This window comes from Coregonus clupeaformis, chromosome 24 (genome assembly GCF_020615455.1).
Source record: "Coregonus clupeaformis isolate EN_2021a chromosome 24, ASM2061545v1, whole genome shotgun sequence".
In the NCBI taxonomy this organism is placed as follows: Eukaryota; Metazoa; Chordata; class Actinopteri; order Salmoniformes; family Salmonidae; genus Coregonus; species Coregonus clupeaformis.
Window position 1 is genome coordinate 43,645,828 of NC_059215.1, and position 23,922 is coordinate 43,669,749.

A 23,922-nucleotide genomic window follows, 5' to 3' on the forward strand; every position below is an offset into this window, starting at 1 on the left:
GTCTCTCCTCGGCACCCAGCACCGCTCCTCCGGACCGTACCCCTCCCACTCCACTAGATACTGGAGACCCCCATCCGACGTCTCGAATCCAAGATGGACCTCACGGAGTACGCCCGTGCCCCCTCGATGTCCAATGGGGGCGGGGGAGTCTCCCCTATCTCATTTTCTTGGAGCGGGCCCGCTACCACCCGGCCTGAGAAGGGACACATGGAACGAGGGGTTAATACACTTATACTCCACAGGTAGCTGTAATCTATAACATACCTCGTTCAACCTTCTCAGGACTTTAAATGGCCCTACAAACCGCCGACCCAGTTTCCGACAGGGCAGGCGGAGGGGCAGGTTTCTGGTAGAGAGCCAGACTCGATCACCAGGTGCGTACACCGGTGCCTCACTGCGGTGGAGATCAGCGCTCGCCTTCTGACGTCGGAGGGCCCGCTGCAGGTGGACGTGTGCAGCGTTCCAAGTCTCCTCCGAGCGCCGCGCCCACTCATCCACCGCAGGAGCCTCGATCTGGCTCTGCTGCCAGGGTGCCAGAACCGGCTGGTAACCTAACACACATTGAAATGGAGTTAGTTTAGTGGAGGAATGGCGTAGGGAATTCTGGGCCATCTCGGCCCAGGGAACGTACCTTGACCACTCCTCCGGCCGGTCCTGGCAGTATGTTCTGAGAAACCTACCCACATCCTGGTTTACGCGTTCCACCTGCCCATTACTCTCCGGGTGGTACCCCGAGGTGAGGCTCACCGAGACCCCCAACCGCTCCATAAACGCTCTCCAGACTCTGGAGGTGAATTGGGGACCCCGATCAGCCACAATGTCCTCGGGTACCCCGTAGTGCCGGAACACATGGGTGAACAGTGCCTCGGCAGTTTGTAGGGCAGTAGGAAGACCCGGCATGGGGAGCAAACGACAGGCCTTAGAGAACCGGTCCACAACGACCAGGATAGTAGTATTCCCTTGGGAGAGGGGAAGGTCTGTTATAAAGTCCACAGAGAGGTGGGACCATGGTCGTTGTGGAACGGGCAGGGGTAGCAACTTACCCCTAGGCAGATGTCTAGGCGCCTTACACTGGGCGCACACCGAGCAGGAGGAAACATAAACCCTCACATCCCTTGCCAACGTGGGCCACCAGTACTTGGCACTAAGACAGTGCACTGTCCGGCCGATACCCGGATGTCCAGAGGAGGGTGACGTGTGAGCCCAATAGATCAATCGATCCCGAACCTCGAGCGGAACGTACTTCCGACCCTCCGGGCACTGTGGTGGACTAGGGTCGGTGCGTAACGCCCGCTCGAGTTCAGTATCGACCTCCCACACTACCGGTGCCACCAGACACGACTCAGGCAGTATGGGAGTGGGCTCCACGGACCTCTCCTCCGTGTCATACCGCCGAGACAGCGCATCTGCCTTGCCATTCTGTGACCCAGGGATGTACGTGATTTTAAAAGTAAACCTGGTCAAGAACATACTCCATCTTGCCTGGCGAGGGTTCAGCCTCCTCGCCGCCCGGATGTACTCCAGGTTACGGTGGTCCGTCAAAATGAGGAAAGGGTGTTGAGCCCCCTCAAGCCAGTGCCTCCACACCTTTAGAGCCTGTACCACGGCTAACAGCTCCCTGTCCCCTACGTCATAGTTCCGCTCCGCCGGACTGAGCTTCTTAGAATAAAAAGCACAGGGGCGGAGTTTAGGTGGCGCGCCAGACCGTTGTGAAAGCACGGCTCCTAAACCGGCCTCTGACGCGTCCACCTCTACCTGGAACGGCAAAGAGGGATCCGGATGCGCCAGCACCGGGGCCGAGGTAAACAGGTCCTTCAGCCTCCCAAACGCCCTGTCCGCCTCGGCCGACCACTGCAGACGCACCGGACCCCCCTTCAACAGAGACGTGATGGGAGCTGCCACCTGTCCAAAACCCCCGGATAAACCTCCTGTAGTAATTTGCAAACCCCAAAAACTGCTGCACCTCTTTCACAGTGGTTGGTGTTTGCCAATTACGCACGGCCGACACCCGGTCTACCTCCATCTTCACCCCTGACGCAGACAACTGATAACCCAAAAAGGAGACCGACTCCTGGAAAAACAGACACTTCTCTGCCTTCACATACAGGTCGTGCTCCACCAGCCTCCGCAACACTCTACGCACCAGGGCCACATGCTCGACACGGGTAGGCGAGTACACGAGAATGTCATCAATGTACACAACCACCCCCTGCCCCTGCATGTCCCTGAAGATCTCATCCACGAATGATTGGAAAACTGACGGAGCGTTCATCAACCCGTATGGCATGACCAGATACTGCGTAATGGCCCGAGGTGGTACTAAAGGCTGTCTTCCATTCATCACCCTCCCTGATGCGCACCAAGTTGTACGCGCTCCTGAGATCTAATTTCGTGAAGAAACGCGCCCCATGCAACGACTCAGTCATGGTCGCAATCAGCGGGAGTGGATAACTGTACTTCACCGTAATCTGATTGAGACCACGGTAATCGATGCACGGGCGCAAACCACCATACTTTTTCTTCACAAAAAAGAAACTCGAGGACGCAGGGGAAGTGGAAGGCCGTATGTATCCTTGTCTCAGAGATTCGTCTATGTAAATCTCCATAGCTTTCTTCTCCTCCTGAGACAGAGGATACACATGGCTCCGTGGGAGCGCAGCTCCTGCCTGGAGGTCTATCGCACAATCTCCCTGCCTATGGGGTGGCAACCGCGTCGCCCTCGCCTTACTAAACGCAATAGCCAAATCCCCATACTCAGGGGGAACGTGCAATGCAGGCACCTGGTTTGGACTCTCCACCGAGGTAGCCCCTACGGAAACGCCCAAACATCTACCCACACACTGAGCAGACCACTCCATCAGAGCCCTCTCCTGCCACGAAATAGCTGGGTTATGGGTACTCAACCAGGGCATGCCCAGCACCACCGGATACGCAGGAGAGTCAATCAGGAACAGCTGAATCATCTCCTGATGATTCCCCTGCGCACACATCCTAAGTGGCGCCGTGACCTCCCTGATTAAGCCCGTACCCAACGAACGACTATCTAGGGCATGAACGGGGAAAGGAACATCAACCGGAATAAGGGGAATCCCTAACGCTAAACAAAACTTTTTATCAATAAAATTCCCAGCCGCGCCTGAATCTACCAGCGCCTTATGCTGGGAATGAGGTGCTACCTGTGGAAAACGCACAGGCATCCAAAAATGGGCAACAGTGAGCTCTGGGTGAGTGGGGCGCCTACTCACCTGGAGGGAATCCCCAGTGCGGGACCTGTCGTCATCCTCCCTAGGAGGCCATCCCCAGCACCTAGCCGCGGTGTGTCCTCCCCGACCACAGTTGGTGCAGTGGATGGACCCCCTAACCAACCGACTCCTCCTCTCTCTAGCGCCAGCGCCCCCGAGCTCCATAGGACACGGCTCGGAGGCGCTGGAGGGTGAAATGGACGGACCCCTCTCAGGACGTCCGCGGGTGGCCAATAGGTTATCCAGCCTGATGGACATGTCGACCAGCTGGTCGAAAGAGAGACTGGTGTCCCTACAAGCCAGCTCCCGACGGACGTCCTCTCGTAGGCTACATCTGTATAGATCGACGAGGGCCCGCTCATTCCACCCTGCATCTGCCGCTAGAGTACGGAATTCGAGAGCGAATTCTTGGGCACTCCTCCTCCCCTGCCGGAGGAAGACCAGACGCTCCCCCGCCGCTTTCCCCTCCGGGGGATGGTCAAACACCGCCCTGAAGCGGCGGGAGAACTCGTTGTAGGTGATCGTCTCGGCGTCGATCTTCCTCCACTCCGCGTTGGCCCATTCCAACGCCCTCCCGGACAGGCAGGAGATCAGGGCGGACACGCTCTCATGCCCCGAGGGTGCCGGGTGTACGGTGGCCAGGTATAGCTCCACCTGGAGGAGGAATCCCTGACACCCAGCCGCGGTTCCGTCGTAGGCCCTCGGGAGAGAGAGTCGGATTCCTCGAGGTTCTGGCGCTGGAATGGGCGGACTGGCCGATGGTGCTGGCAGTGAGGGAGGTGGTGGAGGCGCTCCCCAGCCTCGGAGCGTGGTGATCACCTCCTGCAGGGCGGTCCCCATCTGCTGTATCTGGTCCTGTTGTTCCCGGACCTGGACCTCCAGTCTCGTCGGGGCTGCTTCGGCTCCTGCTGATTCCATGTCGGGTGTGTAATTCTGTCACGATGTTTAAATGGTGTGGTGTGGAATCAGGCGCAGAAGCAGATGTACAGTCCAACAAGACTTTACTAGAGAGCAAAATAATCCAAAACGGCCTGAGGCCAAACAGACGCACACAGGCGTCAAACACGAGCGCACAAACACAGGGCGCAAAAACTCTCCTCAACCGAGGAGGAAGCTAATCGTTACTGGCGTACCGAAAACACGGGTAACGCACAAACACCTGACCCGAAACAATTACACACAACACAACACTAACAACAAGGAAACTAAATAGGGTGCTTAATGAGACTTAACACAAGACAGGTGTGGCTAACAGACAAAACTAATCAAACAGGAAACATGGAACATATAACGGTGGCAGCTAGAATTCCGGAGACGACGAACGCCGAAACCTGCCCGAACAAGGGAGAGAGGCAGCCTCGGCCGAAACCGTGACAATTCCGTCATACACAAATGCGCTGGATAGCGACACACGAAAACAGGCACATGGGAAACTATCTACCCTGGCAATACACGGTATGGGATACTCCAACAATATACAGGCGCAGGGGAAATATCTACCCCGGCAATACAAAGGGAGAGTAGCTCCACCGAGCTACACTACTCTCACAAATAACAATCACCCACAAGGACAAGGGGGCAGAGGGAACACTTATACACAGACTAATGTCTCCTGAGTGGCGCAGTGGTCTAAGGCACTGCATCGCAGTGCTAACTGTGCCACTAGAGATCCTGGTTCGAATCCAGGCTCTGTCACAGCCGGCCGCGACCGGGAGACTCATGGGCGGCGCACAATTGGCCCAGCGTTGTCCAGGGTAGGGGAGGGAATGGCCGGCAGGGATGTAGCTCAGTTGATAGAGCATGGTGTTTGCAACGCCAGGGTTGTGGGTTCGATTCCCACGGGGGGTCAGTATAAAAAATAATTATAATAATTGTATTCACTAAGTCACTCTGGATAAGAGCGTCTGCTAAATGACTAAAATGTAATGAGGGGATAAGAATCAGGTGTGTATAATTGACAAGACAAATGGAATGATGAGATATGGAGCGGCAGTGGCTAGTAAGCCGATGTCGCCGAAGCCTACCCGAACAAGGAGGGGAGGCAGCCTCGGCAGAAGTCATGACACCCCAATATGTTTATTTTTTTCTCGCATATATATATATATATACATATACATACATACACATACATATACACATACATACATATAAATACATACAGTGGCTTGCGAAAGTATTCACCCCCCTTGGCATTTTTCCTATTTAGTTGCCTTACAACCTGGAATTCAAATGGATTTTTTTGGGGGTTGTATCATTTGATTTACACAACATGCCTACCACTTTGAAGATGCAAGATAAAAAAAATTGTGAAACAAACAAGAAATAAGACAAAAAAACAGACAACTTGAGCGTGCATAACTATTCACCAGCCCAAAGTCAATACTTTGTAGAGCCACCTTTTGCAGCAATTACAGCTGCAAGTCTCTTGGGGTATGTCTCTATAAGCTTAGCACATCTAGTCACTGCTCCAGCTCCTTCAAGTTAGATGGGTTTAAGTCATACCACAGATTCTCAGTTGGATTGAGGTCTGGGCTTTGACTAGGCCATTCCAAGACATTTAAATGTTTCCCCTTAAACCACTCGAGTGTTGCTTTAGCAGTATGCTTAGGGTCATTGTCCTGCTGGAAGGTGAACATCCGTCCCAGTCTCAAATCTCTGGAAGACTGAAACAGGTTTCCCTCAAGAATTTCCCTGTATTTAGCGCCATCATTCCTTCAATTCTGACCAGTTTCCCAGTCCCTGCCGATGAAAAACATCCCCACAGCATGATGCTGCCACCACCATGCTTCACTGTGGGGATGGTGTTCTCGGGGTGATGAGAGGTGTTGGGTTTGCGCCAGACATAGCGTTTTCCTTGATGGCCAAAAAGCTCAATTTTAGTCTCATCTGACCAGAGTACCTTCTAGCCTATGTTTGGGGAGTCTCTCCCACACGTTCGCTTATTTTTTTCTTTAAGCAATGGCTTTTTTCTGGCCACTCTTCTGTAAAGCCCAGCTCTGTGGAGCGTACGGCTTAAAGTGGTCCTATGGACAGCTACTCCGATCTCTGCTGTGGAGCTTTGCAGCTCCTTCAGGGTTATCTTTTGTCTCTTTGTTGCCTCTGATTAATGCCCTCCTCGCCTGGTCCGTGAGTTTTGGTGGGCAGCCCTCTCTTGTCAGGTTTTTTCCGGTGCCATATTCTTTCAACCCTGATCTGTACTTCTCCACAATTTGTCCCTGATCTGTTTGGAGAGCTCCTTGGTCTTCATGGTGCCACTTGCTTGGTGGTGCCCCTTGCTTAGTGGTGTTGCAGACTCTGGGGCCTTTCAGAACAGGTGTATATATACTGAGATCATGTGACAGATCATGTGACACTTAGATTGCACACAGGTGGACTTTATTTAACTAATTATGTGACTTCTGAAGGTAATTGGTTGTACCAGATCTTATTTAGGGGCTTCATAGCAAAGGGGGTGAATACATATGCACGCACCACTTTTCCGTTATTTAATTTTTATACTTTTTTGAAACAAGTAATTTTTTTCATTTCACTTCACCAATTTGGACTATTTTGTGTATGTTCATTACATGAAATCTAAATAAAAATCAATTTAAATTAGAGGTTGTAATGCAACAAAATAGGAAGAATACGGCAGGTAGCTTAGTGGTTAAGAGCGTTGTGCCAGTAACAGAAAGGTTGTTGGTTCTAAGCCCCGAGCTGACTAGGTGAAAAATCTGTTGTTGTGCCCTTGAGCAAGGCACTTAACCTTAATTGCTCCTGTAAGTCGCTCTGGATAAGAGCGTCTGCTAAATGGCATATTATATTATTACTTTTGCAAGGCACTGTATGGGGGATACAACCATCCCAGCTCTGTAGATTTAGCTGCAAATAGACAGAATAATTTGATAGTTTGTTTTGCTACTGTCCATATGTAGCTTGTTTTTGGTTGTAGGTTCAGGAATGGCTGAAGAATTGCAACATTTACCTGGAGCTAACTCTGCAAACAGCACTGCTGGGTGATTTAAAAAGTAATAGTCAATCGATCAATAATATAATAATACTCTTAGCAAAAATGTTTATCTTTAATTCACAATCTGTAGAAACAATGAGAATAGAAAGGTTCAGAACTTTTGTGAAACATCACAGCAAAATATATTGCAAATAGAAATCTAAACTGGAGGATCTTCAGAGATAGATGGGAGGGGTTGAGGGTAGCTGAAGGGTGGGACTAAAAACAAACAAAAGATAACTATTGTAAAATATACTGTGTCCGTAAAATGTATATAGTATGTATAAGATGGAAAAAGAAGCCTAAGTGTTGTTGCCCATTAGTTTACTCCAATTTGGGGATCGGTGGTAGGGTAAAAAAAACAAAAATAACAATTATTGATATGTTGGATTCACGTCTCTATCTCAACCAAAAATCTAAATTAAAGAATAGGAATAAATCAAATCAAACTTTAAATGCACTTTAAATAAAGTTTACGTTGATTTAGGTCTATTCTTCAACTTAGATTTTTGGTTGAAATGGATACGTGAATCCAACATATCAATTATTAATTTGTAGACAAACTGGAATTAAAGTCAGACTAAGTCAGTGGCACTGATGGAACTATCCAAGCAGAAGATACACCTCCTTCAAATGTTGATATTTGGTTGCGTTGACAACTAAACACAATTCAATATCACTTTTGCAATGCATTAAATAACCTATTAACTTGTCGACAAATTAACAAATTATATGTTGGATTCACGTCTCCAACTAAACCAAAAATAAAAGTTAAAGAATAGGATTAAGCCAGTGCCTCAGATGAATCTCCTTTAAGTTTTAAAATTTGGTTGCATTGTCAATTCGATATGACTTTTGTAATACAGTAAATAGCCTAAAGTTAAGGCTATCTTACAAATGTAACAGTTTTTATTCAACCTTAAAATTTGTAACAGATCCATGGCTACATTTTGAGCTTACTGTAACTATAAAAGTATTATTAAGTAATCATAGAAAGTGTGTATGTTCAAGATAGCATGCAAAGGTCGCTGGTCTGTGGGTTTTTCAGGATTATAAATATCTGTGCAGAATCTCGAACATCATTGATCACTTGCACTATGTACTGTGAATGTAATCTCAACTGCAATCCAGGTAATTTTGTTATGCTATTAGATGAAGCACATTAAGTTATTGTATAAATACAAAATATCTCCCATTTGAACTTTGTTGTGCTTTTAAATGGTTTAAAGTGCATTGATAACACATTTAGATGACAACAAAACCAAAAATCTGATATTGTTTTTCCATTGGAATTTGGTTGTGCTAACACATTGGGAATTGAACAAACTTCAGGCTGTCTTTTTGAGTGGGTGAATAAAGGTTGAAATCTCATCGGTCAACATCTCAACCAAAGATTACCCACATTTCCACTGTGAAATGACATGGTGTGCCCAGTGGGAGGACTTGGTTAGCAAACATGTTACATTAGCAGCAAACTTTGTATCAAACGATGAGTTTGTCTGGGAGAAATGGCCGGAAAGAGGCACATCATAGATTCACCTAATTATACCAACCAGAGAGATACAGTATTGTAGGCTACAGGCCTACCTTTTCAGCAGGCATGGCTACACTAGGAAACATATCTTTATCCTAGAGGGTTAGGTTCAGTCTGTCCAAAGAACTACAGCACAGGAGGCACCAATCAAAGTTGGAATCGATGATCTGGAGTCATCATAGCCAAGCATATTTGAACTCTAAATGAGATGCTATGTTTTCTCGTCTGTCTGTTCCTAGTGATGAATGGGGGTGAAAATGTGTTGCCTGAACACTGATTAGTCTTCAAGCTAAAATGTTGGCTGCATTGGCTCTGTATACTTAATAGAGTCTAAGGTTTCACAGTGCTCCCTGCCAGGGAAACACAGAGAGAGGGAGACAGAGGTGGAAAAGAATAACTTAATTTGTTCCTCATGCTGCTGAATGTGTATTCAGTCTATTCACCAAAAGCACATTCAGACCAAAGTCAACAACTCTTAAAATACATTGTGGAACAGTAACAGTCAAGCTGGGATGCAGACACACTCTCAATAAACTTCCTAGGATTTATTTATCTTTTGATATTGCATAGACTACAATCGTACACATTAAAACCTGACTTCCATGAAGGACTGAGTAAGATCTATAGCATGAATGATACAGTCTGAGAGTCTGAGATTGCCCTGTCCAATGGTGATCTCTTCTTCATGATCTTCTATGACTTTTTTTTCATTTCACGTTCCCTCTGAAACACTGACTACAAACCCATCTGTGTGTCTGTCTGTCTGTGTTTCTGTAGTTTCTTCCAAGGAGTTGGTGGAGATCTGCTGTGAGACTGGGGAGAAGTGGGCCTCAGCGAACGGCCACTGCAGCAACATGGAGCTCCCCAGAGAGGATAGACACTCCATCTGTCGGTAAGCCCATGGAGACACACTGGACACAAGAACTAGGATGCCCAATTCCTGTGTAGTAATTCCTCATTGGTAGGGACCTGAGTTTTTCCTGGTCATGCTCAGGGTCCTACTTAGCTACAGAACGTCTTATAAATGTCAGCTTTACTGCTTTCACTATGCCAATGAGGGATGGCCTGTCTGCCAAGTTTGTTTCTGCTTCAGCCAACTTGTCGTTGATGGCAATGCAACTATGCATTAATTTAGTTCATTCTAATTTGTGTACTTTTTTAGCGTACTTAAAATATGATCATCTAATAAATGTATTCTTAGGTGGGCCCATGTCATTATTGTATAGCATGATTCAATGAAAGTTAGTAGTATTTGTCGTTGATGTTTTGAATATGAAGGGAATTATATGACTTTCTATCTTCAATTTGATTACCAGTGCCAATATCAAAACCAAATATTTTACAGGCCCTCTCATAATCTTTCGAAAATGACATTATATTGCACAGCATACTAGTGTGAATGTTTGCCTTAATAGACTTCCAATTTGGTTCCATAACAATTCCAGACAATGCTGGTTTTGGCCAGAGGTAGGCACAGCTAGCCAACCCACTACTAGTCTAGGACCACAGTTAGGCCTAGGTACAGTCAAAACACTGCCTCACATTCTAACATCTCTCCTGTGTTTCTCTCTTTCTCTGCCAGGACGGCTCAGAAACAGTGCTGTCTGGGCTCTCTGAAGGAGAGTCGCTGTTTCTCTGGTATGACTGCAGCCAGAGAAGGAACTGTGTGTGAGGTGGACAACAATGACGAGTGTGGAGCCGATTCCTACAAGGTAAAGGTGCTTCCCATGGTTCAGTTGGTTGTTTGCTGGTGCTACATCAGAGTTGTGGGTTTGATTCCCACATAGGCCACATTACATACAGTGCCTTGCAAAAGTAGTCATCCCCCTTGGCGTTTTTCCTATTTTGTTGATTTACAACCTGTAATTTAAATGGATTTTTATTTGAATTTCATTTAATGGACATACACTAAATAGTCCAAATTGGTGAAGTGAAATGAAAAAAAATAACTTGTTTCATAAAATTATAAAAAATAAATAACGGAAAAGTGGTGTGTGCATATGTATTCACCCCCTTTGCTATGAAGCCCCTAAATAAGATCTGGTACAACCAATTACCTTCAGAAGTCACATAACTAGTTAAATAAAGTCCACCTGTGTGCAATCTAAGTGTCACATGATCTGTCATATGATCTCAGTATATACACCTGTTCTGAAAGGCCCCAGAGCCTGCAACACCACTAAGCAAGGGGCACCACCAAGCAAGCGGCACCATGAAGACCAAGGAGCTCTCCAAACAGGTCAGGGACAAAGTTGTGGAGAAGTACAGATCAGGGTTGGGTTATAAAAAAATATCAGAAACTTTGAACATGCAACGGAGCACCATTAAATCCATTATTTAAAAAATTGAAAGAATATGGCACCACAACAAACCTGCCAAGAGAGGGCCGCCCACCAAAACTCACAGACCAGGCAAGGAGGGCATTAATCAGAGAGGCAACAAAGAGACCAAAGATAACCCTGAAGGAGCTGCAAAGCTCCACAGCGGAGATTGGAGTATATGTCCATAGGACCACTTTAAGCCGTACACTCCACAGAGCTGGGCTTTACGGAAGAGTGGCCAGAAAAAAGCCATTGCTTAAAGAAAAAATAAGTAAACACGTGGGAGAGACTCCCCAAACATATGGAAGAAGGTACTCTGGTCAGATGAGACTAAAATTGAGCTATTTGGCCATCAAGGAAGACGCTATGTCTGGCGCAAACCCAACACCTCTCATCACCCCGAGAACACCATCCCCACAGTGAAGCATGGTGGTGGCAGCATCATGCTGTGGGGATGTTTTTCATCGGCAGGGACTGGGAAACTGGTCAGAATTGAAGGAATGATGGATGGCGCTAAATACAGGGAAATTCTTTTTCAGTCTTCCAGAGATTTGAGACTGGGACAGAGGTTCACCTTCCAGCAGGACAATGACCCTAAGCATACTGCTAAAGCAACACTCAAGTGGTTTAAGGGGAAACATTTAAATGTATTGGAATGGCCTAGTCAAAGCCCAGACCTCAATCCAACTGAGAATCTGTAGTATGACTTAAAGATTGCTGTACACCAGCGGAACCCATCCAACTTGAAGGAGCTGGAGCAGTTTTGCCTTGAAGAATGGGCAAAAATCCCAGTGGCTAGATGTGCCAAGCTTATAGAGACATACCCCAAGAGACTTGCAGCTGTAATTGCTGCAAAAGGTGGCTCTACAAAGTTTTGACTTTGGGGTGTGGGGGGAGGGGGGGTTGTCTTATTTCTCGTTTGTTTCACACATTTTTTTATTTTGCATCTTCAAAATGGTAGGCATGTTGTGTAAATCAAATGATACAAACCCTCAAAAAATCAATTTTAATTCCAGGTTGTAAGGCAACAAAATAGGAAAAATGCCAAGGGGGGTGAATACTTTCGCAAGCCACTGTATAGTGAGTAATGTTCTGTTGTTCTTGCCACAACCAACTCCTTGAAAAAGATGCAATGCTGTGCACATGACTCCTACTTCTGTTTTAACACTGAATATATGTGCTTGGATTTGGATGAAATAATTTGTTAAATGTCCAGATATTCTTATGTGACCCTGTTTCCTGAACTGTTCAGAGAGCTGACCGAATTTGCACTGTCAGTCCCCAGAATGATTTAAGGTTAAACATAGCCTACCTGGATTGAATTTAAATCAAACCAAATATCTCTACAAGACATGAATAGCCACAGTTTCAATGTATAGTACAGAGACAACTTTAAAAGTAGTTAAAAGATAACCTCCCTGCAGATTTCGACTGGCCCTAGTTATTGCCAGTGAAGACCACACCAATCAGGAGGACCATTTAGAATCCCTCTGTGATTCAATTACCTCTCATTCAATTTAGACAATTTAGAGAGGAAGGACCATGTTTGTGGTCAAGGTTCCCACAGCTTTATGGTTCACAGTCATGAAACGAGGTTGCAGTACTGCAGGAGATGTCTCATACCTTTTTCACCATCCTCTCTAAATCAATAGCTTGTACTCGCTGGTATTTTGGAAACAGCAATGATACTGTATTTAATATTTCTGGGGAATTTATAGCTATGTAGGCCAAGGTCTGTTATGGTTATCAGTGAGAGTAAAATCGTTGTGATGTAGTTTGGAGTAGAAGCGTATTAGCCCATATTTCCTGAACCATTAATCTGCCATCATACCTGTGTTCCAGGAAGTACCCAGAGCGCCCAAAAGAAGGGGCCATTATATAATCAAGGCCTTGGTGTAATGTTAAATATTGTTTTTTACCACCCCACCATGGGCTCCACATAACTCAAGTCGTATAACACTTCTGCACAGCCACACTATATCCTGATGGTCACTATTTCAGTTTTATGTTTCACTCTCCCCCATGTAGCCTGAACGATATCCTGCTGAGGGCTGAGAGGGAGGGAAGATAGAGGGTTGAAATGAGGGAGAGAGGTGGGGATAGATGTGAAAGAGGAACTCTGAGTTCTGAGTTTTATATGAAACTCCTTAAACATAGCATACAGTATATTGTTTGACCGTACAGTCTTCTTCCAGTCAGGCACACTTGATATGGTACACACGGTAGTCTGATGTTGAATCTGTCCACCATATAGGAGTGTTGTAGCTGCTGCTCTCTGGGGCTGAGGTTCCGTAGCGAGGGCCACCGCTGTGAGGCTCACAAGTACCTGGGTTACCCCTGCAGCCACGTCTTCCTCACCTGCTGTGAGGGAGAGGAGGGGGGGGCAGGGGAGGAGGGACAGGGAGGAGAGGGAGACGGCTGGGACACGCTCAAAGAGAGACCCGCACTGGACCCCACTGCAGTGGCAAAAAGAGGTAGAGTCTTGCAGACACGCACGCACACACTACACACACCACTGCACTCTCAAGGGGTAGTGTAACACACCAGTGTATTGCCAAAGAAAGGCACAAACGAGAGCCTCTTTACCTCTCCTTACTAAAGAGAGGCTTTGTAGAGGACTCTTCCCACATTGTGCACCACACTGCCCTACCAGAGTGAAGGTAGGTTATTACTATACTGTACAATATTTTATAAGTGATAGAGTTCCTGTTCTGTATTCTCTTGTATCCAACTGCCTTGGTTCATCTGCTTTACTTGACTCTATTATACTGTACAACATAGAGGTAAGGCTATTAGTGACAGTCCTCTCTCCTTGTTCTGTAGTGTCAGACAGCCCGTTCCCTAAAGAGGCCTTCTCCATCGGGGAGGAGGAGGAGCAGGAGAGGGAGAACACGGTGGAGGGCCCTCCGGAGGTGGAGGATGTAGATGAGTGCCAGGTGTACCAGAGAACACTGTGCCACCACAGGTGTATCAACACCCCTGGCTCCTTCAGGTGTGCCTGCTACCCTGGCTATGTGCTGCAGCAGGACACAGCCAGCTGTGTACCAGGTAAAGGAAAACTGCTCGTAGGTTGTTAGAATATGTCAGACCATGCACCTTACAGTACTCCACTATACTGTATGTGAAAGATCACTTCGCTAATAGCCTGGGTGTCTGACTGTTTCGGCATTCAATAACGGCACACAGTTGCCTTAATTGGCAAGACGACGGCAAGTTGGAGAAAGTGGAAACAGATTGGCACCCCTAAAGTATATAACAGTTATGTAAATGTAAGTCCATAAAACCACTGAGAGAGGGCTGATTCTGGAGTGTAGTACCTTTGTGACAGGTACGTTGTGCCAAAGCAAACAGTATGATTGACGGCATTCCGTGTTTTCATATTCCTGCCAGTCTCTATCTATCTGTCTATTTATCCACACTTTTACAGCATATGATTTTCCTGCTCTTGCTGGAAAGAGTTCCTGTCTACTGTCTCTGATTCAGACTGATCATTGTTATCCAGATAGAACATTCAGAATCACTTCCTGATCCCGCAGAGGTGCTCACCTACTAGCTAGCAGGCTAATGCTCACCATCATCTGATCACGTTTAGATTGTAGAGACTGACCTTGGAGATCACGTTTTTTTTACTGAAATAGATAGATGCTGTACCTGTATATCGTTAACGTCTCATACTGTTTTGATAAAGCCTCTTGTCACAGTTATTACAACAGTAGCCTACATGCATTTAGATAAATAAAGAAAGTATTTCCAGGTATTTCCAACCTGCTGTACTGTAGGCTACTGTAAGTGTGCCATACCTTTAATGGGGCTTTCACCAGCACAAGCCTGTCTCAACAGGAATCTGATGTGAGACCTACTTTACAGAAAATGACAGTTAGTCCCAATAATAAAAACAGGTTTGTCTGCAGACCATGCCTTTTCCTGTCGTACCCCAACTCTCTCGCTTTCTGAGGGAACTTTCATCTGTGCTCTGTTGCTGTCTAGCCTCATATCTGTGGATGAATTGAAGGCATTTCACAGATTTCTCCTTATCCGCAAAGATAGGATGACTCTGGGTGGTTTGTTGGTTATACTGTTTAATTAGTATTTTCCGTGATGAGAATAGTCCTGTTTTCACAGAGACGGTGGATGAAGAGAACAGACTGAGAGAGGATGACAGGCCAGAGGTTGAGTCTACCTCCACCGTACCCCCCACCACTCCAACCCCTGTAAACCCATGTGAGGGTGAGTAGAACCTGACTGTAGGCCAGGGTGGTGCCTATCTACTGTAAACCTGGCAGACCCCAATGTCTACTGTGTTTTCATATGTTCAAATCAGTGATTAGTTTTGATAGGAGAACCCAAATGCATGTCTGGAACCATTAGGGAACAGCCTATTAGGTAGGAAACAGTCATTAGACAGCCATCCGGTCCCTTAAGAGACCCCAAGGCCCATAAGGTTTTCAGTTATGCACCCTTCTAGTGTGATTCATGTCACATTCCTTCACATTACCGTTTTTTCCTCAATACCATTCGATACCATTCCATTAATTCCGTTCCAGCTATTACCATGAGCCCGTCCTTCCCAATTAAGGTTCCACCAACCTCCTGTGGTTTAAATGTCACATACAAGTATACAGATTGCATCGAAGGCCATGAAGCTCCTGTGTGTATTGAGAAGTCTCCAGCTATCCCTGTGTAGTCCAGCATATTATATCTAGTGGGGAGGTCTCCTCAGGGTGTTTGTTTGCCTCCATAACTCAAGGGTGGGGTCCGGTCCCAGCGGGCCACAGGAGGAAATACAATACGAACAGGTCAGGGGTCAAAGTGGAAACAGGAAATGAGTGAATAGGGATACAGAAAATCACACCAAGGTTATCAAACACACACACGCAAGGCCAGGGACCTGCCCACTCTGACTTATGTCACCCTGACTACTGTTGTGTTTTGGTGTGATGTTGTGCCCCTCTGAGCAGGAAATAGTCCCTGTATGCAACAGTGCTCCCCAGTGGCCGGAAGGCCTCACTGCTCCTGTTTCCCAGGGTTCTCTCTGATGGCTGACAGGCAATCCTGTGACGGTAAGGGACACACACACACACACACACGCACACACACACACACACTAATCCCCTTTTTTTCACAATGACACTGGAGGAGGAGACGCTCGGCTGCAGACAAACAGAACCTTATATTCAGAGGCAGGCTCCACTATGGGATTAAATGAGTTTCTATCTATGCGATCTCATACTGTACCTACACTACTACACGTCACACACGTCTACTGGTTGAGATCTCCCTGAGCAAATCAAATCAACACACAATATGGGATTGTGTGGTTGTATGGTTCAGTGGCGGTCGGTGCCGTTTAAGATGAGGGATGACGATTTTTCTATTTTTATGAGCATGGCCTTATTTCTATTGCAGCATATTGGATGACTGTCATTCATATTCCATTCACCCAGTTCAATGTAACAGCGGTTTAGGCTACTACATGATACTCAAATTTTCCCTATACCCATCATGAGGTTGCTACAACCTTGCCATGGAATGAAAGTTTACAACGTAGGTGCACACAGGTCAAGAGAAAAAGTTGAGGTGACAGACAGTGACACATTCAATACCGCCTTGCACACTCTTGCCTGCATCTAGCTGATCTAGGGTGTAATCATTAGTCCAACAGTTGCAAATGAGAGTTTCTATTGGACAAATTCAGGTATGTTTATCCCGTTCCGTTTAAGAAACGTTTTTCAACAGAATCGGCAGAATGAATACACCCTTGATCACGCGTAAACACAGTTCACTGTCATAGCAGCCACGTTGTGTTCCTTCTCGAATCTATGTGCTTTCCTCCTCTCACCGTTTCCCTTCGCTTGTGGACTTCAATGCACAACACATCAGCTGTATGTGACAAGGCAAAAAAAACTTTACAAACCATATCATAACCGCTACACACATCCCACATCGTTGTTACCATATTAGGTAAAGTAACGTCATAGTCAACATAGCTAATATAACTAATGCATTAGTAAACCCACTACAATCATGCATTAACGTTACACTGTACAGTCAGTAAGCAGTTTAGCACTTACACCGTCGGGCCCCGGTGGCAATACATTAGTAAAATCAAAGCTTACTTTGACTTGGAAGAGTTCCAGTGTTGTGTTGGATAGTCATAGCCAGCTAGCTAACATAGCATCTCTCTGTTTGAGCAGGGTAATTGAGTAGGCTAAACTAGCTAGCTGCATTTGCTAGCTCAATAAGTGAAACTGTAAAAAAATGACTATCTCTCTTTCTTGCTTCTTCTTCATTTTGGAAGAAATGTATTTGTTCAAAACTGTTCAACTATTGTCTTTCTCTCTCTTTGAGTCAACTACTCACAACATTTTATGCACTGCAGTGCTAGCTAGTTGTAGCTTATGCTTTCAGTACTAAATTCATTCTCTGATCCTTTGATTGGGTGGACAACATGTCAGTTCATGCTGCAAGAGTTCTGATAGGTTGGAGGACGTCCTCCGAAAGTTGTCATAATTACTGTGTAAGTCTATGGAAGGGGGTGAGAACCATGAGCCTCCTAGGTTTTGTATTGAAGTCAATGTACGCAGAGGAGGATGGAAGCTAGCTGTCCTCCAGCTACACCATGGTGCTACCCTACAGAGTGCTGTTGAGGCTACTGTAGAACTTCATTGCAAAAAAGAAAGTGAGTTTTAGTCAATTATTTGGGGATGTAAATGTATTTAGTATAGTTTCATCTAAAAAGGATAACTTTTTTAATGTTTTACCATTTTTATTTTTATGAAATTCACTGAGGAAGATGGTTGTCGTGACGTGCCTTTCATTATTGTGATGACTACTATTTACTGAATAATTACCTACTATGTTTAATTGTTACTAGATTAAATTAATCATGTAACAATTAACTCATTAGAAATGTGGGGCACCACGGGAAAAGTTGTTTAACGAGTTACCGTTTCCCGAATTAACTCTAAAGGTATCTTGATATCTCTTATCATTTAACAGTAATTTATTAATCATTTACCTCATATCAGTCTCATTGTGAAAGTCGTAGACTTTTTAATTCTGCACGAACCCGGGTCTTACTGATCATTCCGTACCACACAAATTTAATTATTTATTTACTAACTAATTAAAAATGATAACACAAGATACAAACACATACACGGTATAGGTAAGGATTAGAAACTAACTAACACAATATGACACTTGTTACAAAAGATAACGATTTAAAGAGAGAGAGAGCGAGCGAGAGAAAACACTTGGATACACATGGACCTATACTCCTAGTAATCCTAATAATTTGCCATGTACTGCCGCCCGTTTGGTAAGAAGTAATGCATGTATTTACGTGTTTGTCTTCGTTGTCTCTGTTGGACCCAGGCCTTCGTGGGAAGGGTCGATTGGGCCTTCTCTTTTCGGATGGCCTTTTAGATGTAAGGTTCAGATGTAAGGCTCAGATTGTCCACAAGAGGTCACAATGTCCTTCTTCTTAGTCGTCTGTTTACTTTCACTCGTTCTGGAAGTGGTCTTCTGAGGACGGCTAATCAGCTGTGTCGATGATCCCCTGTGTGGTGATGAGAGCAGTGCAGTAGACGATGGTTTGAAGAGAGTAACATGATGGTCCCACTTAAATTCACCTTCTTAGATACAGTACTTAGAACAGCTACTCAGCCGTAACATTGATTGTTAGTGGAGGCAACTTTGTCGTCTTCACTTCGTGTTGATTTTCAGGGTCGGGACCAATATGGACAACAGCTGCAGCTTGAGGTCCGTCTAGTCTGATCTGATAATTCTTATTGCAGTCTTTTATGCACTCTGGTAAAGAGGGGCGTTTCCGTCATACTGACACGCTCTCTGAGCTCCCTCGGGCGTGGCTAGTTACGAGGCAAAAGTATTATCATCACTATGATCTTGTTAGAAAGCTAAAATCACATTCCTATCTTCACGAAAACATTGTCTTCCTCCTTGATATTTTCTACCCAATGTAAAGGATGTATACCTGATGTACACAGTGTAAAAGCTCTTCAAGTCACAATGTTTTCATATAATGCCTTTATACCATTTTTAATGACATTACAAAATAGACATACATTTTACATATTCCATTTCTCATCATTCCCAACATTTGGAGGTTGAAATATATTGTCCCAATGTTCATTGTTGAATGTTGAGGTTTTTGGGCGGCGAAAGTCTCTGAAACAAAGGACATTCCTTTCACCATACTACAGGGCCAGAGATAGATGATGTGTCAAGACTGGCACAGCCCCCCCGTGGGTAAGAGGGTCTGGTTGTTGTCGACCATTGTCTTGGCTGATATGAGGCCTTTGATCCTCACCCAGGGGGAGTCATGACATGGTCCTCCACTGGTATGGTTGTGTGGTTGTATGGTCGTGTGGTTGTATGGTTCTTATGATGAAGCTGATTAGTGAGCTACAGTATCTGTTTAAGTCGTCTCGTAGAATGCATACGTTATGTCACACTGTGTTAGAGATTGCTCTGATTCCACATTAAAGGGATAAGCCATCTCTTCTTGCAGACTAAGACTTCCTGCTTGATGGCGGTGGACTGTTCTGTTGTGACATGGTGAATGGTGGTGCAGTGTGTTATCGATCTCTCCCCAATCCCTTCTCTCTGTGGAGGCCAAGGCCAGGGCCATGCAGACTGCTTAATCCAGCTGGGACTGGCACTGTGTTGCACTGAGAATTACACATGACTAGAGGTGACTATAGGGGTTGTTCCAATGTGCTTACTTTCTCTCTGTTCTCTCTCACTCTCTCGTTCTCTCTCTCTCCCTCTTCCTCTTTCCCCCCCTCACTCTCTTTCCACACAGATATCAATGAGTGTATGATGTCCACCCGTACCTGTCAGATGAACGAGCGCTGTGTGAACACGGCTGGGAGTTTTGAGTGTCAGCGTCAGATCACCTGTCCTCTGGGTTACCAGATCAGCAACGATGTCTGTGAAGGTACTGTAGCTGCAATTTGTAGCAGCGCCCAAAGCATTCACTCTCCGGTAGGCCCATGTATAGTTGTAACTTGTAGCAACACAACAACTGTGCATTACCTTGACCTTTCACAATGTGATAGGCAGCTCCCAACCTTTCACAATTGTTTAGTTTTACAGTCATAGTTGCCAGCCTTGGGAGTGACTATGAGTCAAAGGTTTGGAGCTGCCTATCAGATCTGGAACCATTCATCATGTAAGCTACAATGCAGTTATAACACAATTTCGCAACTGACCACCAAACAAGTGTTTTTGATACTGAACGTGATTACAGACTAGATAATAGCATTATGTTGTAGGTTCGTTTTTTTTGCCTGCATACCCTCTGTCTCTGTACGAAGAGCTCACTTGACTTGTGTTTATGTTGGTTGAGCCCACTGCTCCATTGTCAAAGGAACAGAGCGTTCTTCATTATTTCCATAACCCACACATGGAAGGGGATGCTAACGCCGGGCTCTTACACACAGCCGGTGTGCTCTGAGATAGATCTGTGAGATGAGCAGGTTGTTAAAGTCCTGTTGGTGAGCACTGAAGGATGAGTCTCAATGGGCTCTGGTGGCGGCTTCAACGTAAATTAAACTCATACAGCGGTGAACCAAATGAGCATTAAACTTCCCAATGGAACTTTCCAATGGGCTCATAACAGCTGCCACTTCAGACGGCTGGTTGGAGTTTGGTGTGTTTCTACTCCCCTTTGAATTCCCTGCCCATTACTTCCTACACATCGACCAAACTCCACTCTGGACTGAAGTCCCCTCCCCTCCAGCATCTTACAAAGAGAGCAACTTCCTCAAACCAGGAGCAAAATTCTCTCCTCATTGCTTATTCCAGGAGTTGATTGCCTTCCCCAATTTCTTAGCCAATAATTGCAGTCCCTGCTTGGGGAGAATGAACTCCCTGGCCTCTGTGAGCTCATCGAGCCAGCTCCCTTCTTGATTTGTTGTGAGCCAAATACCTTCCTACAGTATTGCTTTGACTGGGATTGAACACCCTGCCAATCTCTCACATGTTTATCCCTAGCCACTGTCTCTCTCTGTCTCAGTGTGTCTGGGTCTGTCAGACCTGTTCTAGCCTTATCAGGCATGTGTCAGGGCCGGGATGGTCTTAATAAGCTAGTTAAGCCCTGCCCTACCCAGGGGACATGCTGGGGCTTTAGCGTGGCACATACTGTATCATTTCCCTACAGGGATCATGGAGCCTCACGCACGCATACAGTACATGTGGTTTCACGCACAGAGTAGGACACACACTTGGTTGCTTGCTGCATGCACACACACACACACATACACACACACACACACACATATATATACACACACACACACACACACACACACACATACACACACACAGTCTTGTAAAACTAACCTTGTTGGACACAATTCAGTCCCATTCAAAATCCTATTTTCCCTAACCCCTAAACCTAACCCTAACCCTTACCCTAACCTTAACCCTAACCCAATAACCTAACCTTAACCCTAAACCTAACCCTAGCTCCTAACCCTAACCCTAAAACTAACCCTAGCTCCTAACCCTAACCCTAAACCTAATTCTAACCCTAACACTAATTCTAACCTTAACCCTAAACCCCCTAGAAATAGCTTTTGACCTTGTGGGGACTAAAAAAAGGTCCCCCAGTTGGTCAAATTTTTGTTTGTTTACTATTCTTGTGGGGACTTCTGGTAAAGTTAAATACATCCACACACACACACACACACACACACACACACACACACACACACACACACACACACACACACACACACACACACACACACACACACACACACACAAGTTGGCTCTTTAAGTCCTGTTTATGACAGATGTGATTTCCCTACAGTGATGAGGCTCTGTACAGCAGCAGATATGTCAGGATGATTGACAGCTGGGGAATCCCAGTGTAGACAGGTGGAGGAGCTGCAGCACAGAGCTGGGTCGTTCCACGAAATGGGTGGTCCCTTTTATATTTTAAGTAGAAATTGTGCACCAATATTGCACCAATATTGAATTTTAAAAGCCTGTTATATTAAATGAAGTGCCCTTTATTATAGACCCCATGGATAATTGAATAAAGACTTGCTAAAGGGCCAAAATGCAGCATGTCCCGCCGTTTCACCTCTAGGAAGATTTTAACCCACTTAACCCCAACATCATTCACCATCATTGTAAAGCCCTAGTTATTTTGTTGCTTTGACAATCATTTCTGAAGATTATTATTTATTTCATGTTGTTAGTGATTCATTTACATCTGTCCCTCATTTTAAGGTCAACCCTGCTACGTGAACTGAATTTTTTTCTTCAAAAGAAACATTGAACGTCTAATAGTCAAATCATAGTGTAAAAGCAGGTGAGCTGGTTATACTCTTCTTGGCCATTTCTGGTGTTTTGTGGTGGAAAACTGAGCGGATCGAGCATAACACGTCAACCCTGTTACCCATAGATAGACATGCTAGAAATGTTTTAACAATTTCATTTGTTTTGTGAAGCTTGCATTTAATTGCCACTCCCTGTTGCACACAACAAGCTTCCATTTCCTCTGTCACAAGGGAATATGTCTGAGTAAGATGAAGTCGTCAACCCTGAGAACACTAGAGAACAGGAAGACTAATGCACATCACTATTGTCTGCCGGGCTGATTTAATAGAGATAGTCGCTCTGGATAAGAGCGTCTGCTAAATGACGTAAATGTAAATGTAATAATTCCTCATGTAGAAATAAAAAGCTCTACCTGCTGTGGAACTACTGCAATGAGGATGATTGGTGGTGGGAACCTTCCTAGGATCCTCTCCGAAGTTGGAAAATAAACCATTTTATTGTTGATGGTTTCCTTAAAGGGGAGGAAGAGTGTTTGAATAAATCTATGTGAAATTATTTATCTGGCACTCTATCTCAAAGCCACTCGATCTCAAAGCCACAGTGACACAGTGACACCCAGTGGTTACAGTAGACATAACAATAACAGGCTTGCAACGTATAAGTCGTTTTGTTTCTCTTCTAAGCAACTCAATGGATTACAAACTGACAATAGTTCACCAACCAAAAAATGTGTCATATATTAGGTTTTATTTCTAGCCTACATCCTGTTTATAATGACTGTCTCTGTCCACAGATATTGACGAGTGTGTTCAGGGGACTCATAACTGTGGGCCAGGCTTTGAATGTGTGAACACTGAGGGCTCGTTCAGGTGTAACGCCAAACCTCACTGCTCCATGGGCTTCACACAGGACACACATGGGAATTGCATCGGTAAGAAGGGCTGTCCGGACCGACTGGGTGGGCTAGGCCTGGGCAGACCTGGGCCACTGTTAACAAGTGTAATAGTATGCACAAAACAATATGAACATAACGATAGTAGTGTGTCAATATGAATGTAATGGTTTACCCAGTCCAGATCAGGTACAGAGGGGTTAAATGCCACACAGATAGTGAGGTTTAATCCAACATCCAGCAGTTCAGATCAGGTAAAGAGGGGTTAAATGCCACACAGGTAGTGAGGTTTAAACCAACACCCAGCAGACCAGACCAGGTACAGAGGGGTTAAATGCCACACAGGCAGGGGATTAGAGGGGAGCACAGCAGGCTGCAGTGGGGCGGATGAAAGCCAACCCTCCTCCTCCAGTCAGTACATTCTGATGCTGAGGAATGAGCCTGAGGGACAGGAACTGGGGCATGTCTAGGCAGTTCTGAACCACTGTAAAACAGTGTAAAATGCACAGTTAGAAGATTAGAAAATAGAGTTACACACACACGCACCAAAATGATCCCAGGGAATGGAAGTGTCTGCTGTGTGTCTGCCTCTGAGTAACACAGTGTGACTAAATGGCTGACAATCTCTC

At 45.5% G+C, this 23,922-nt stretch overlaps 1 protein-coding gene across 1 annotated transcript in view; it reads left to right on the plus strand.

The window, feature by feature from the left end:
• LOC121538567 (fibulin-2) overlaps positions 1-23,922 on the plus strand; it is a 55,508-nt gene that overhangs the window by 27,613 nt on the left and 3,973 nt on the right. The window contains exons 3-10 of the mRNA XM_041846705.2: positions 9,542-9,656; positions 10,347-10,476; positions 13,340-13,559; positions 13,909-14,133; positions 15,208-15,312; positions 16,044-16,145; positions 19,913-20,047; positions 23,195-23,332. Coding sequence (XP_041702639.1) covers positions 9,542-9,656; positions 10,347-10,476; positions 13,340-13,559; positions 13,909-14,133; positions 15,208-15,312; positions 16,044-16,145; positions 19,913-20,047; positions 23,195-23,332 — 1,170 coding nt within the window. The remainder of the gene's footprint in view (positions 1-9,541; positions 9,657-10,346; positions 10,477-13,339; positions 13,560-13,908; positions 14,134-15,207; positions 15,313-16,043; positions 16,146-19,912; positions 20,048-23,194; positions 23,333-23,922) is intronic.